This window comes from Zophobas morio, unplaced genomic scaffold, assembly GCF_036711695.1.
Source record: "Zophobas morio isolate AGI-343-1 ecotype UQ-CSIRO unplaced genomic scaffold, CSIRO_AGI_Zmor_V1 ptg000014l, whole genome shotgun sequence".
Taxonomy (NCBI): domain Eukaryota; kingdom Metazoa; phylum Arthropoda; class Insecta; order Coleoptera; family Tenebrionidae; genus Zophobas; species Zophobas morio.
This window is the reverse complement of record NW_026972119.1, coordinates 19,485,274-19,500,444: the sequence shown is the minus strand read 5'-3', so window position 1 is coordinate 19,500,444 and position 15,171 is coordinate 19,485,274. Positions and strand designations below refer to the sequence as shown.

Below are 15,171 nucleotides of genomic sequence, written 5' to 3'. Positions count from 1 at the left end.
GTACGCAATGGTGTTAAATGAAAGGTTGGTGACAGAGATGAACGAAAAGAGTATATTACCGGAAAGTCAAGCGGGATTTAGAAGAGGTAGAGGGGCTATGAACAATGTATATATCCTGCATCATCTAATAGAAAAAGAGTTGCTAAAGGAACGAGGTCGGGTATATGCACTGTTTGTAGACCTAAAAGCCGTGTTTGATACGGTGGACAGAGAGTGTTTGTGGGCATGCATGGAAAGAAGAGGACTGAGTGAAAAGTTAATTGTAGCAGCAAGAGAGATTTATAGAGAGACAGTGACTAGTGTGAGAGTGCGAGGAATAGAAAACGAAATGTTTTGGACGACGAAAGGATTGAGACAGGGATACCCATTAAGTCCCAGTCTGTTTGCTTGTTACATAAGCGATATCGAGGAAATGTTTAGAGGAGTATAAGCGGGAGGAACTGTGGTTGGGAGAGAAAAGGTATGGTGTTTGGCATTTGCAGATGATTTGGTAATATTGGCGAAGGATGAATGTGGAATGAATGAGATAAAAAAAATCTGCAAAGATACTTTAAAAGAAAGAAACTGGAGGTAAATGTAGAAAAAACAAAAATGATGGTGTTTAGAAAAAAAGGGAGAAAAGGGGAGGAAAAAGTGTGGCGTTGGGAAGATCGAATCATAGACACAGTAAAGGAGTTTAAATATTTAGGATTTAAGTTTACAACAACTAACACGGTAAAAGCACACATAAGAGAAAGAAGGGTCAAAGAAATGCAGATAATGGGAATGATGTGGAGTATAGGTGAGAGAATATTTGGACATGACGTAAGAAAAAGGATGAAAATGTTTGATAGTTTAGTTAGGAGTGTATTAATGTATGGAGTGGAGATATGGGGATGGAAGGAATATGCAGAGATTGAAGCAGTACAAGAAAAATATTTGAGGTGGATGTTAGGGCTACGGAAAGAGACGCCAGGCTATATAGTAAGAGAAGAATGTAAACGAGAGAAATTAAGAGTATACACTGGGAAAAGAGCTGTAAAATATGATGAAAGGTTGAAAGAAAGAGAGGAATGTAGGATATTGTATGAATGCTGGAAGGAAAAAAAAAAGGAAGCAGGGAAAGAACATCACAACGGTAGACAAGGATATTATGAAAGACTGGGATACGCATGGATGGAAATAGAGAGAAAGAGAGAAATGGGGGTGAGTATGAGAGAAGAGTTGTGTATGCGTGACAGAGACATAGATAAACAAGAGAGAAGAGCGAGTGCAAGTAATTCTAGGTACAATGCAGACTATAGAAAGATAATAACAGAAACAATACCAAAGTACCTAGATAGAGAAAGCGCGAAAGAAAAAAAAATTATTGCGAGATTTAGGTGTAGAAATGAAGAAAGAAATAATAAGTTTTGGGTAAGCGAAGGTGAGAGAATGTGTAGGATGTGTGGAGAAGGGCGAGAAACGATAGAGCACATCCTGCATGACTTTGAGGAGAGCAAAGAAAGAGAGGAGAGTGTGACAGAGATATTGAATGAAGACGGAAGAGGGGTGGAATGGATGAAAGAAGTGGAGAGGACAAGAGTAAGGCTGGGGCAAGGGGGATGGGGTAAAGGAAAGAAAAATTAGTTATTTAGTTTATAAAATGTATTTATTGGTTTTTGTTAACTAGGGAAAAAAATTGTAGTGTCAAGAATTTTTTTAAGCCCGTAGGGTAAAAAAATAAACACTTACTACTACTACTACTGTATGCACAAAAATCAAAACCGGCCCCAGCACATTCACTAACATGCAAAGACACTCAGTATCACTAACAATAAACTTCTAAAATAAAATGCTTTTTCAGAGATTCGCCTCCTTCCGGCTATAATCTAAATGAAATGCAGGCCAGCGTTGTCAGTTGGCGAAACCAACCCGTACTATTAAACTCAAGGGCGTTGTTTACAACCCATTTTTAAACAATCTGCCAGCCAAAACAATGAATTCACGGCAAATCTCTATTGTGCAAGCACGTCCGCTTCGTTGGTCGTGGAATCCTATTTTAAGTCTTTTAAAATTTACAATTAGGTCGTTTAATTAATACTTTAGGCCTCTAACGGTAAATTAGGCATTTTAGGTAGTAATAACTGGGCGTTAAATAAACAGAATTTTTTAAATTCGGATAAATATATAAATTTCGCTGCAATGCCTGAAGAAGATGTAAAAAGGCAAAAAACCTAAGATCCGAAGCCTAGTTATGGTAGACCTTTTTTTGGCAAAACCATGTTGCTTTGGTGTTATTATAGTTTTAAGATATGGAATTAATTTAGACCAGACTATATTTTCAAATAACTTGCGGATTGCTGACAAAATTGATATTGGCAGTTAGTTCAATGTACCAGAAGGTAGAGAAGTATTGAAAATAATATAAATAAGTTTTGACCGTAAACCCGTTCCGGAAATTATCTGTCTAATAAAAATCTGGACAGATGGTACACAGACGGACGAAAACAGGAGACTTAAGCATAAATTTTATAATTGTTCGGAGCTAAGGCGAAATATTTTATTTTTATCGTTGACAATAAATAAATAAATAAATGGAAAACAACGTATACCACTCTATCTCGTAAGCAATTATTATCATTTGCGATGACCTACAAGGTGAAGAGGAAGCGCGGTTGTCCCTGACGTCATTAGATGTGTAATAATAATAATTTCATATGCTGATAAACTTAATAAAGTTAAAGAGTGTGCGTGTGAGAATGAGCTATTAAATATTCAAAAATGTTGAAATTTCTGTTTATTATTACTGTAATCTCGCTCCAAAATATTTACACACAAGAGATTATTGGTGAGTTTTTCTTCCTTATTTTTATATCATAATTTAACGTGAGTGCGTTTGCAGGAAACTCTTGCACCCATGAATCGTCCAACTCTCCCGGACTATGCAAACTTTTAACCCAATGTAAGGAGATTCGAGATCAAGTAGTGTTTTTTCACAAACTGCCCCAAACTTGTGGCTTCGAAGGGACACAAGCCATAGTTTGCTGCCCAAAGACTCGCCGACCAGGTTCCATAAGTGAAAGCAGTACGTAAAAACCATTTCGTCTTCACACAAAATAAAACCAAATACAAATTGCGTTTAGAATGTCTAGAATATGTTTCGTATACACAAGAGAAAGAAATATGCGGACACAAAATTGTAAAGCGCATCGTTGGAGGAGATCGGGCTGGAAGCGCCGAGTTCCCGCATATGGCGCTGTTGGGATATCAGAGCAAGAATTCTGACAATTTACGGTGGTTATGTGGAGGGTCACTAATCAGTGAGCAGCATGTTTTGACAACAGCGCATTGTCTGTTTACATCACATCAATTGTAAGTTTTAAAAATAATTATCGCAAACGGAGCCAAACAATTTTTTTTCTATTTTAGTGATGGACCAAAGTTGGTGTTGTTAGGGGTCACAAATATCAACGACCCCAACCACAGACAAGAAATAAAAGTTGTAGAGAAAGTGGCACATCCAGATTACAAAAGAGGCAGTGTCTATAACGACATAGGACTCGTAAAACTGGAGAAACCAGTGGAAATGACTTCGTATGTACGTCCGGCTTGTCTGTATACAGACTCTGTCATCCACGTCACAGACGGGATTGCTACAGGCTGGGGTTCTACAGAATCTGTGGGCAGGAGCAAGAGTGAAAATTTGCTGAAAGTAACACTAAAAATTATAGACCACCAGACCTGCAGTGACAGTTACAAAAACGCCACGAATCTAGACAAAGGAATTGTAAATGACATACAAGTTTGCACGGGAGGAGGTAATGAACGCAAGGATACTTGTCAGGTCAGTTAAAACGATATTATTATACTATATTATTTAAAAAAATTTAAATCGAAATTTCTTTTATTTATCTTTTTAGTCAATAATGAAACTGAAATACAAAAATAAAAGAGAAAAACCTTTTGTTCGTAGTTTAATCAAAATGTTTCTAATTTTAGGGTGACACTGGTGGTCCGATACAAATATATCACAGTAGCGACGCCACATTGTGTACGTATGATGTAGTAGGCCTGATCTCGTTTGGAAGAGCATGTGTTGGTGCCCCATCTGTAAATACTCGAGTGTCGTATTACATTAAGTGGATTGAAGACATAGTTTGGCCAGACAACAGTCAATAACATCGTTTGTTTAAAAAAATATATATAACAGTTTTCCAGTTAACACTCTGTATATTACTTACGTACCCTTGCCCTTTTATTGTCCTAAAAAAAACAGATATTAAATTTTAATGAAATAATTCTTTATTTATGAAATAGATTTGAAAGTTGAAATATAAAATGAGAAGAATATCATAAAAAGGTCATCATGGGTTCGCATAAGATGGTGTGGAAAATGGAATTTTAAAATTTTCGCCTATAATAATTTTACAACTTATTATTATGAATTTGGAAGGACCCTGGAGTCCTGGTGTTTTGTATTTCAAAGACTTTGATAAAACCTTGCGGGTCTCTCCGATGGCTGAAAGAATTTTGATTTTTTTTCTGGAGACGGCTCCACAGTTCAAGTGAGTTACTTTCAAAGAAATTGAAAGAATCCTGGGGCTCCTACGATTTTTTACCACTTAATAGTATCTCTAGGGCCAAGTGTTGCTTTTGCAAAGATCTGAAAGAATTTCGGAGTTGTCCAGTATTTGGTTTTTGAAAGAGTTTTAAACAATCTCGGAGACTTTTAGTCAATTTTAGGATTCAAAAGAATCTCGGGGTTCCTGGTGTTCGGTTTTTGAAAGAATTTGAAAATATCGGAATACTGATGTTTTGTTTTTGAAAGATTTGAAAAAAATGTCTGGAGTTTCTAGAATTCTTTTAAATAATCTAAAAGTATTCTCGAGTCTCCTAGTGTTACTTCTTTCTCAAGAGTTAACAATAATCTCAAATGTCTCTGGTGTATTTGGTTTTCAAAGAATTTGAAAAAAATTTCTAGATATTCTCGAGGTTCCTAGTGTTTTTTCTATTTTAAGGTTAACAATAATCTGAAGTGTTCCTGAGGTTTTGGTTTTCAAAGAATTTGAAAAGATGTCGGTAGTCCCTAGTGTTTTTTTATTTGATAGAATCTCAGTTGTTCCTGCCGTTTTGTTTTTGAAGAAATTGAAGAAAACTGATTTGTTGGTGTTTTGTTTTTGAAAGAATTTGAAAATCCCAGACATTCCTGGTGCTGTTTTTGAAAGAGTTGAAGAAAAGTTCGAAGGCTTCTAATGTTTTTTTAAGAATTTAAAAGAATCTAGGGAGCTCATGAAAAAATTTGAAAGAATCGGAAAGATTAAGATGTGAAAAGCATCTCGTGGTCCGCAGTGTTTTATGTTAAGAATTTAAAGAATCTCGGGATCGATGGTGTTCTATTGTTCAAAGAATTTGAGAGAATTTAAAAGAGTGTTTTCTTTTTAAAAGAATAGAAAAGAACGTCGAGGATGTGTTCTGTTCTTCGAAGATTTGAAAGAATTTTGATAGTCCCTAGTGTTGTTTTAAAGAATTTATAAGAATCTCGGATGTCTTTGATTTCTTTTAAGAATTTAAAAGAATTTCAAATGTTCATAGTGTTTTGTTTTTGCAAGTATTAGAAGAAAATCTGAGGCGTTTGTTGCTTTTTTTTAATTTAAAAGAATCTCTAGAGTTCAGGCGTGTTATTTTCAAAGAAATTGAACTAATCCTGTACCCCTGCGATATTTTTTTTTAGAATTTAATATTATCTCGAGTTCCAAGTGTTGTTTTTGCAAGAATTTGAAAGAATTTCGGGTTTTTGAAAGAGTTTGAAAACCCTGGAATTCCTGATGTTTTGTTCTTGAAAGTTTTGAAGAAAATTTAAGGAGTTTTTAGTGTTTTTTAAAGACTTTAAAGGTATTCTCAAGATTCCTAGTGTTTTTTCTTTCTTAATGTTAACAATAATATTAAGTGTTTCTGGAGTTCTGTTTTTCAAAGAATTTAAAAAGATGTCGGTAGTTCTTAGTATTTTTTTATTTTATAGATTATCAGATGTTCCTCGCATTTTGTTTTTGAAGAAATTGAAGAAAATTTCGGAGGCTCCTTTAGTTTTTTTTTTTTCTAAAGAGTTAAAAATAATCTCGGATATTGCTGGGATTTTGTTTTTCAAAGAATTTGAAATAATCTCTGCGTTCGTGGTGTTTTGTTTTTGAAAGAATTTGAAAATCTCATATAATCTGATAAACCTGAAGTTGTTTTTGAAAGATTTAATGAAAATTTCGGACATTTGTAATATCTTTTTTTTAAGAATTTAAATGAATCTAGGGAGTTCATGAAAGAATTTGAAATAATCATGGGCCCCTTATGGATTTTTTCCACCTAGTGTATTTTCTTATGAATTTAAAGGAAAGAATCCTGGAGCCTCTACGGTATTTTTTTTAATTTAAAAGTATCTCGGTTTCTAAGGGTTGTTTTTGCAAGAATTTGAAAGAATATTGGGGCTTTCTAGTATTTTGGTTTTGGAAGAGTTTTATACAATCTCGGAAACCCCTAGAGTCTTTTTTAAGAATTTAGCAAAATCTCGGGATTCCTGGTTTGTTTTGGAAAGTGTTTGAAAACGTCGGTATTCCTGATGTTTTATTTTTGAAAGATTTGAAACAAATTTCGGGAGTTTCTAGTGTTTTTTTTAAGATTTTAAAAGTATTCTCGAGGTTCCTAACTCTTTCTCAAGAGTTAACAATAATCTCAAATGTTTCACGTGTTTTGGTTTTCAAAGAATTTGAAAAAATATCGGTGGTTCCTAGTGTTTTCTTTTTACAGAATCTCGGATGTTCCTGGCGTTTTGTGTTTGAAGGAATTGAAGAAAATTTCGGGATTCCTAGTGTTTTTTTTATAAAGAGTTAAAAATAATCTCGGATGTTGCTGAAGTTTTGTTTCTCAAAGAATTTGAAAATCTCTGATATTCCTGATGTTGTTTTTGAAAGATTCGATGAAAATTTCGGAGATTTCCAATGGTTTTTTTTTTTAAGAATCTAAAAGAATCTAGAGAGTTCATGAAAGTATTTGGAAAAATCCTGGGGCCCCTACGGATTTTTTTAGATTTGAAAAATATCTCGGAGTCCCAAGTGTATTGCTTTTCCAAGAATTTGAAAAAATTTAGGGTTTTTTTAGTATTTTGGTTTTTAGAAGAGCTTTATACAATCTCGGAGACCCCTAGAGTCTTTTTTAAGAATTTCGCAAAATCTCGGGGTTCCTGGTTTGTTTTGAAAGAGTTTGAAAATTTCGGTATTCCTCATGTTTTATGTTTGAAAGATTTGAAAGAAATTTCGGGAGTGTTTTGTTTAAGATTTTAAAAGTATTCTAGAGGTTCCTATCCTTTTGTCTTTCTCAAGAGTTAACAATAATCTCAAATGTTCCAGGTGTTTTGGTTTTCAAAGAATTTGAAAAAATATCGGTGGTTCCTAGTGTTTTTTATAACAGAATGTTCCTGACGTTTTGTTTTTGAAGGAATTGAAGAAAATTTCTGGATTCCTAGTGTTTTTTTTTTTTTATAGAGAGCTAAATATAATCTCGGATGTTGCTGAAGTTTTGTTTTTCAAAGAATTTGAAAATCTCTGATATTCCGGATGTTGTTTTTGAAAGATTTGATGAAAATTTCGGAGATTTCTAATGCTTTTTTTTTGAAGAATCTAAAAGAATCTAGGGAGTTCATGAAAGTATTTGGAAGAATCCTGGGGCCCCTACGAATTTTTTTTAGATTTGAAAAAATCTCGGAGTCCCAAGTATTGTTTTTCCAAGAATTTGAAAGAATTTAGGGTTTTTTTAGTATTTTGGTTTTTGGAAGAGTTTTATACAATCTCGGAGAACCCTAGACTAATTTTTAAGAATTTAAAAGAATCTTGGGGTTCCTGGTGTATTGTTTTTGAAAGAATTTGAAAATTTCAGATAATCCTGATGCTGGTTTTGAAAGATTTGATGAAAATTTCGGAGATTTGTAATGTTTTTTTTTTAAGAATTTAAATGTATCCAGGGAGTTTATGAAAGAATTTGAAAGAATCATGGGCCCCCTATGGATTTTTTTTTTAATTTGAAAAGTAACTCGGAGCCCCTACGGTATTTTTTTAATTTAAAAATATCTCGGGTTCCAAGCGTTGTTTTTGCAACAATTAGAAAGAATTTCGGGGTTTTTCGAGTATTTTGTCCTTTGGAAAAGTTTTAAACAATCTCGGAGACCACTAGAGTCTTTTTTAAGAGTTGAAAAGAACCTTGCAATTCCCGGCGTTTTGTTTTTGAAAGAGTTTAAAAACCTCGGTATCTCTGATGTTTTGGTTTTGAAAAATTCGGAAAAAATTTCGGGAGTTTCCAGTGTTTTTTAAAGAATTTAAAAATATTCTCGAAGTTCTTAGTGTTTTTTCTGTCTTAAGAGTTAACAATAATCTCAAATGTTCCTGGTGTTTTGGTTTTCAAAAAATTTGAAAAATGTCTGTAGACCCTAGTGTTTTTTTTTTCTTATTTTACAAAATCTCGGATCATCCTGGCGTTTTATTTTTGAAAGAATTGAAGAAAATTTTGGGGGTTTCTAGTCTTTTTTTTTTAAATAGTGAAAAATAATCTCGGATGTTGCTGGTGTTTTGTTTTTCAAAAATTTGAAAGCATCTTAGAGTTTTTGGTGTTTTGTCTTTGAAAAAATTTGAAAATTTGATATATTCTTGAAGCTGTTCTTGAAAGATTTGATGCAAATTTCGGAGATTTCTATTGTTTTCTTTAAGAATTTAAAAGAATCTAGAGAGTTCATGAAAGAATTTGAAAGAATCATGTGGTCTCTACGGATTTTTTTAGATTTGAAACGTATCTCAGAGCCCGTAGTGTATTTTCTTAAGAAATCAGAAGAAAGAATCCTAGAGCTCCTACGGTATTTTTTTTTAATTTAAAAGTATCGGGATTTTCTAGTATTTTGGTTTTTAGAAAAGTTTTAAACAATCTCGAAGACCTCTAGACTATTTTTTACGAATTTGAAAACTCGGTATTCCTGATATATATATATTTTTTTGAAAGATTTGAAGAAAATTTCGTGAGTTTCTAATGTTTTTTTAAAGAATTTAAAAAAGTTCCTAATGTTTTTTTCTTAAATGTTCCTGGTGTTTTGGTTTACAAACAAAATTTAAAAATGTCTATAGGTGGGGGTCCTTGGCGTCTTTTTTTCTAAGTTGAGAAGAAGAGTAAGAGTTGAAAATAGCCTCGAATGTTGGTGGTGTGTTGTTATTGAAAAAATTTGAAAATCTCAGATATTCCTGGTGATGTTTTTGAAAGTTTTGAAGAAAATTTCGAAGGTTTCTAATATATTTTTTTATTTAAAAAAATCTAGGAAACTCATGAAAGAATTTTAAAGAATCGTGGGACCCCTACCAATTTTTTTAAGATTTGAAAAGTATCACGGGGTCCCTAGTGTATTTGCTTAAGAATTTAAAAGAATCTCGGGATTGATGGTGCTCTATTTTTCAAAGAATTAGAAATAATTCAGGGGTTCCCGAGTGTTTTGTTTTTAAAAGAATTGAAGAGGATGTGGGATGTCTGTTTTGTTCTTCTAAGAATTTGAAAAAATTTCGACAGTCCCTAGTGTATTTTAAAAGAATTTATAAGAACGTCGAACGTTTCTGGTGCTTTGTTTTTGAAAGAACTCAAGAAAATCTCGGGAGTTTCTAGTGTTTGTTTTAAGAATTTAAAAAAATCGAGAGAGTTCATGAAAGAATTTGAAATAATCATGTGGTCCCTACGGATTTTTTTAGATTTGAAACGTATCTCGGGGCCCGTAGTGTATTTTCTTAAGAAATCAGAAGGAAAAATCCTAGAGCCCCTACGGTATTTTTTTTTTTTTAATTTAAAAGTATTTCGGTTCCCAAGTCTTGTTTTTGCAAGAATTTGAAATAATGTGGGGGTTTTCTAATATTTTGGTTTTTAGAAAAGTTTTAAACACTCTCGAAGACCCCTAGACTATTTTTTAAGAATTTGAAAACTCGGAATTCCTGATATATATATATATTTTTTTTTGAAAGATTTGAAGAAAATTCCGGGAGTTTCTAATGTTTTTTTAAAGATTTTAAAGAGGTTCCTAGTGTTTTTTTTCTTAAATGTTCCTGGTGTTTTGGTTTACAAAAAAATTGAAAAATGTCTATAGGTAGGAGTCCCTAGTGTCTTTTTTTCTAAAGAGTTAAAAATCGTCTCGAATGTTGCTGGTGTGTTGTTTTTGAAAAAAATTTAAAATCTCAGATATTCCTGGTGATGTTTTTGAAAGTTTTGAAGAAAATTTCGGAGGTTTCTAATATATTTTTTGTATTTAAAAAAATCTAGGAAACTCATGAAAGAATTTTAAAGAATCGTGGGACCCCTACCAATTTTTTTAAGATTTGAAAAGTATCACGGGGTCCCTAGTGTATTGTCTTAAGAATTTAAAAAAATCTCGGGATTGATGGTGCTCTATTTTTCAAAGAATTAGAAATAATTTAGGGGCTCCCGAGTGTTTTGTTTTAAAAAAAATAGAAGAGAATGTCGGATGTCTGTTTCGTTCTTCAAAGAATTTGAAAGAATTTCGATAGTCCCTAGTGTGTTTTAGAAAAATTTATAACGACCTCGGATGTTTCTGGTGTTTTGTTTTTGAAAGAACTCAAGAAAATCTCGGGAGTTTCTAGTGTTTATTTTAAGAATTTAAAAAAATCTCGGGGTTCACGGTATATCAAAGTCCCAAACAAAGAATTTCCTGAAATGTGGTTCATATGAACATTTGCATAATGATCGCTTACTTGTCTTACAACCATGAACAATCAACAATCTTAACATTAACAATTAAAGGAACATGTTGACGTATTATCAATTTTCTACACATTTCAGGTTATAAAATCATAATTAACTGTACTCATTTATTGGGACTGGGGCGTCGAATGTGGTTCATTTTCCACACAACCGCACGTCCGATTCTAAATTTTTTCCAGCCCCAAACAGAGGGTTTCAATTTCGCTAGACTTGCATGGTTGCCTACATTATTGAATAAATTATCTTATTTTTTCAGGACATTACAACAGAAACATTTAAACAGTTTAATTGTAATGTTTTTTTTTTCTGCTTTGGGATCTATATGAATCCAAAATTTTCATTATTTACAAAAAATAGATAAATAGGAAACGATGTATACTACGAAAAACACATGTATAACATGGTTTGCGGGCATCGTAATTTGCTGGTACTTAAATCTAGCTCGTAACCCATTATTATCACTCGCGATGACCTACAAAGTGTACAGGAAACGTGGCTGTCCCTGAAATCACCACATGTGTAAATACCTGTTTCGTACGCTTATAAAACTAATAGTGGTAAAGAAGAAGAGCTTTTAAATTTTAAAGAATGTTTAGATCTCTGATCATTGTTACTATAATGTTGGTTAAAAATATTTACACACAAGATATTATTGGTGAGTTGTTCTTCTTTACGTCTATATCATTATTCAATGTTATAAGCAAAACTCTTAGCTAATTTTCTTACTTACATAACCTTATATATTTATTCTCATCTACAAAAAAATGCTTGGATAATTTGTTGAATTGTGATGTCATTAGAGAACGGATTTCTAGGTTTAATGCTTTTTGTGAAAAATGTAAGCATTTCAAAACTTTTTTATATCTGTAACTATGATACAATTTGGAGTCATTTGACACATTTTTTTTATGCTTATTTGCTTTTTATTCAATTTTAAGCATATTAAAACTAATATGCTTATTTAATGCTTTTTTCGACGAATATGAGTTTTAATGCATATTTTGTTCAAATGCCGCCCTTGTCGGGATGACAAATACTTGCTAGTTAGCGGTATCGTATCGTATGCATTTTACCTGGACTTGACCATTTAAGTACACTTACTCAAGACCCTTTCTGTGAATAGGTTCCGGTCGTTTGGGCAATGACATTTTATTATAGGATTGGAAAAATACTCCATAGATTTTATGACTTTAAATCCTTACTTCCGTTGATAATGAATTAAAACTTTTAACTGGATGTTCTTTTTCGGCATTTTGCGGCAAGACCGTTGAAGATTTTCTAGAAAAAAGGATTATTGTACCCAACTACCTACCTTAAAATTTTTCTAATGGAAACTTTTAAGTAAATGGACCCTTTATTTCACAACAAACAATCTATCGCGTCTGTCGTGGTACAGTGTTATACGTGGTTCTCCCTTGTTACATGTTGAGTTCTTTTTGGTAATATTACTAATATCTTAAAAGAGTGCCGAAAGTAAAATCGACGCCGGATGAGTGGATAAGGGATTTTCCAGAATTAAAATTAGCAAACAACAAAATATTCTGCAGAGCTTGTGTGAAAACCGTAAGCCCACTAATTTTTTTTTATCTATTTTCCTTTGTTAATCCTGTATATGTACGTTGTTTTAGATTCAAAATGATAAAAAATATAACGTGACGCAACATGTCAGAACGACTCTTCATGTAGAAAGGAAGAAAATGTTTGAAGTTTTTAAATTAAACAGCAGACCATACATGAATCTGTTGCATCTACTTCCACAAAAAATGAGCAATTTCAGTTTAATTTGGATTTATGTAAAATGATGATCCAGTCCAATATACCTTTAAAAAAATTGGAGAAAGGCCCTCTTCAAGAATTCCTTGAAAAACACTGCAATCGACATATTCCGGTTGAAAGTACTCTCCGAAAAAATTATGTAGGCCCAGTGTTTCAGCAAGTTTACAACGAAATTAAACATCGCATTGGAGATAATTATTTATGGTTCGCTGTCGATGAAACAACCGATAGTTGTGGAAGATACGTGGCAAGTTTAATTGTTGGAATCTTAAATGAAAATTTCCCTAGTCGAGGGTATGTAGTAAGTTTGAAAATTTTAGATAAAACAAATGGCAATACGATTACCAAATTTGTAAATGACAGTCTTACGTCACTATTTTTGCCAAATGCCGTACCGGCGAATAAAATTTTATTGATGGTCTTGGATGCAGCTCATTATATGTTGAAAGCAGGGAATAATCTAAAAATATTGTACCCCAATTTAATTCACTTTACTTGCATTGCCCACGGTTTAAACAGAGTGGCTGAAGAAATACGTTTGCAGTTTCCTACTGTTAATAAATTAGTGACAAATGGTAAAAAGATTTTTGTTAAAGCCCCACTAAGAGTGCAACATTTTAAGGAAAAATTTCCAAATATACCATTGCCCCCAGAGCCGATTATAACGAGGTGGGGAACATAGTTACAGGCCACGTTTTATTATGACAAATATATCAAAGAATTTGAGGAAGTAGTTACGGAGTTTAGCGAAGATTCTTCTCAATCGATTAAAGATTGCATAAATATTTTGAAAAACAAAGATTTGCGACAATATCTAGCTTTTCTAAGAAGCAATTATCAATTCGTATGTGAGGTAATAGAAAAGTTAGAAAAACCCAACATGTTGTTGGTAGATGCCATAAACTTAGTGAAAGAATTTAAACAACAAGCAAACGCAGTAAGGGGTGATATTGGTACTAGAGTATCTCAAAAACTTGACGAAGTGTTAAATAAAAATGCAGGTTTCGGTGTTCTTTCCGACGTTGCTCGTGTTTTACAAGGCCAGAAGGTGGAAAATTTGGAGTTAGATTCAACATTAGTTGCAAAATTCAAATTTTCGCCAACGAGTGTGGATGTTGAACGCACATTCTCCAATTTTAAATACATTTTAAATGATCGGCGAAAAAATTTGACAGTGGACAACTTGGAACATATTACAATCATAAATTGTTTTAAAGAAAACTGAAATACGTGTGTAAAATATAAAGTCTAGGATTATTGTAATAATATTTTATCCAAAGTTCTAAGAAGTGTTCTTTGATTTGTAATATGATTATGTTTTTAATGCTTTTTTGCTTAAAAGAAAACTGTTTTATTGAAAATGTTGTGCTTATTTAAGCGCTTGTTCTTAATTTTTTTGTGCTTATAAATCCGCTCTCTAGATATCATTAACTTTTAAATTATGACATAAAATCTTTCGACTTTTGGTTAACTACGATTACGTAGTGTCAAATATTTACTTTACCATCCCCAGCTTAATATTTTTAAATTTTATCCTACCACTTTTTTTCGAAACCAGTGGCAAATGTTGTTTTTGCCAAAGATTCAATATAGTAATATCACATCTTTTTTTTTTTTTCGTGAAATCAATTCAATTTTCACATTTGCCTTTACAGGAACCTCTTGCATCCTTGAGTCTCCAAACTATCCAGGGATTTGCAAACTCTTAATACAATGCAAGGAGATTCGAGATGAAGTAGTCTTCCACCAAAAACTGCCTCAAACTTGTGGCTTCGAAGAAACCCAACCCATAGTCTGTTGCCCAAAGCCTCGTCGACCAGGTTACATGAGCGAAAGTAGTACGTAAAAAATTTCGTGTCCACACAAAGTAAAACCAAATTCAAATTGCGTTTAGAATGTAGAGAATATGCTACGTACACAAAAGAGAAACCATTATGTGGACACAGTATTGTAAAACGCGTCGTTGGAGGAATTCCAGCTGGAAAAACACAGTTTCCTCATATGGCGCTACTGGGATATCGGATTCTGTCCCGTTACAGTGTTCAGTGGTTATGTGGAGGATCGCTTATCAGCGAACAATATATTTTGACATCGGGATCTTGTATGTATACGGAACAGTAAGTTTGACCTTAGTATTTGATATTAACTAATTTTTCTGTATGTTTTAGTCGTGAACCAAAACTTGCGTTGTTGGGGGTGACAAATATCAACGACCCCCGCGAAAAACAAGAAATAAACGTAGCAAGTGGATTTACGCATCCAGAGTACAAAAAAAATCTTCCATATAACGATATAGCACTATTGAAACTGGAGAGACCAGTCGAAATGACTTCGTATGTACGGCCAGCGTGTCTTTATATAAACTCTGCCATTCAGGACACAACAGCTGTTGCTACTGGATGGGGTGCTACAGAGTATTTGGATAGAAGCAATAATCGAAATTTATTCGAAGTAAAACTAGATATTATAGACCACCAGACCTGCAATGACTTGTACAGGAACTCAAGTAATCTAGACAAAGGGGTTATAAATGATATACATGTTTGCACAGGAGGAGCTACCGAAGGCAAGGGTGCTTGTGAGGTCAGTTAAAACATTATTTTAGTTTAAACTATGTCTAAGCCTTTGTGTATCTATTGTTATTAAAAAAAA

At 33.1% G+C, this 15,171-nt stretch overlaps 2 protein-coding genes across 2 annotated transcripts; both read left to right on the top strand.

The window, feature by feature from the left end:
- Positions 1–2,622: 2,622 nt before the first annotated feature.
- Positions 2,623–4,202, top strand: LOC135129008 (serine protease snake-like). The gene is made up of 5 exons (XM_064056088.1): positions 2,623–2,809; positions 2,864–3,046; positions 3,105–3,333; positions 3,391–3,805; positions 3,961–4,202. Exons 1-5 carry the CDS (start codon positions 2,743–2,745, stop codon positions 4,138–4,140), a joined length of 1,074 nt encoding a protein of 357 aa, XP_063912158.1. The 5' UTR covers positions 2,623–2,742; the 3' UTR covers positions 4,141–4,202.
- Positions 4,203–11,331: 7,129 nt separating this feature from the next.
- Positions 11,332–14,640, top strand: LOC135128840 (serine protease snake-like). The gene is made up of 3 exons (XM_064055919.1): positions 11,332–11,398; positions 14,175–14,357; positions 14,414–14,640. Exons 1-3 carry the CDS (start codon positions 11,332–11,334, stop codon positions 14,638–14,640), a joined length of 477 nt encoding a protein of 158 aa, XP_063911989.1.
- The last annotated feature ends 531 nt before the right edge of the window (positions 14,641–15,171 follow it).

Excerpts from the sequence above, each read along its gene's own strand:
- LOC135129008 (XM_064056088.1), top strand. The coding sequence starts at position 2,743 with ATGTTGAAATTTCTGTTTATTATTACTGTAATCTCGCTCCAAAATATT. Across the intron at positions 2,810-2,863 it reads TTACACACAAGAGATTATTG|GAAACTCTTGCACCCATGAA; the intron begins GTGAGTTTTTCT and ends GTGCGTTTGCAG. Across the intron at positions 3,806-3,960 it reads AACGCAAGGATACTTGTCAG|GGTGACACTGGTGGTCCGAT; the intron begins GTCAGTTAAAAC and ends TTCTAATTTTAG.
- LOC135128840 (XM_064055919.1), top strand. The coding sequence starts at position 11,332 with ATGTTTAGATCTCTGATCATTGTTACTATAATGTTGGTTAAAAATATT. Across the intron at positions 11,399-14,174 it reads TTACACACAAGATATTATTG|GAACCTCTTGCATCCTTGAG; the intron begins GTGAGTTGTTCT and ends TTGCCTTTACAG. Across the intron at positions 14,358-14,413 it reads AGGTTACATGAGCGAAAGTA|AATGTAGAGAATATGCTACG; the intron begins GTACGTAAAAAA and ends AATTGCGTTTAG.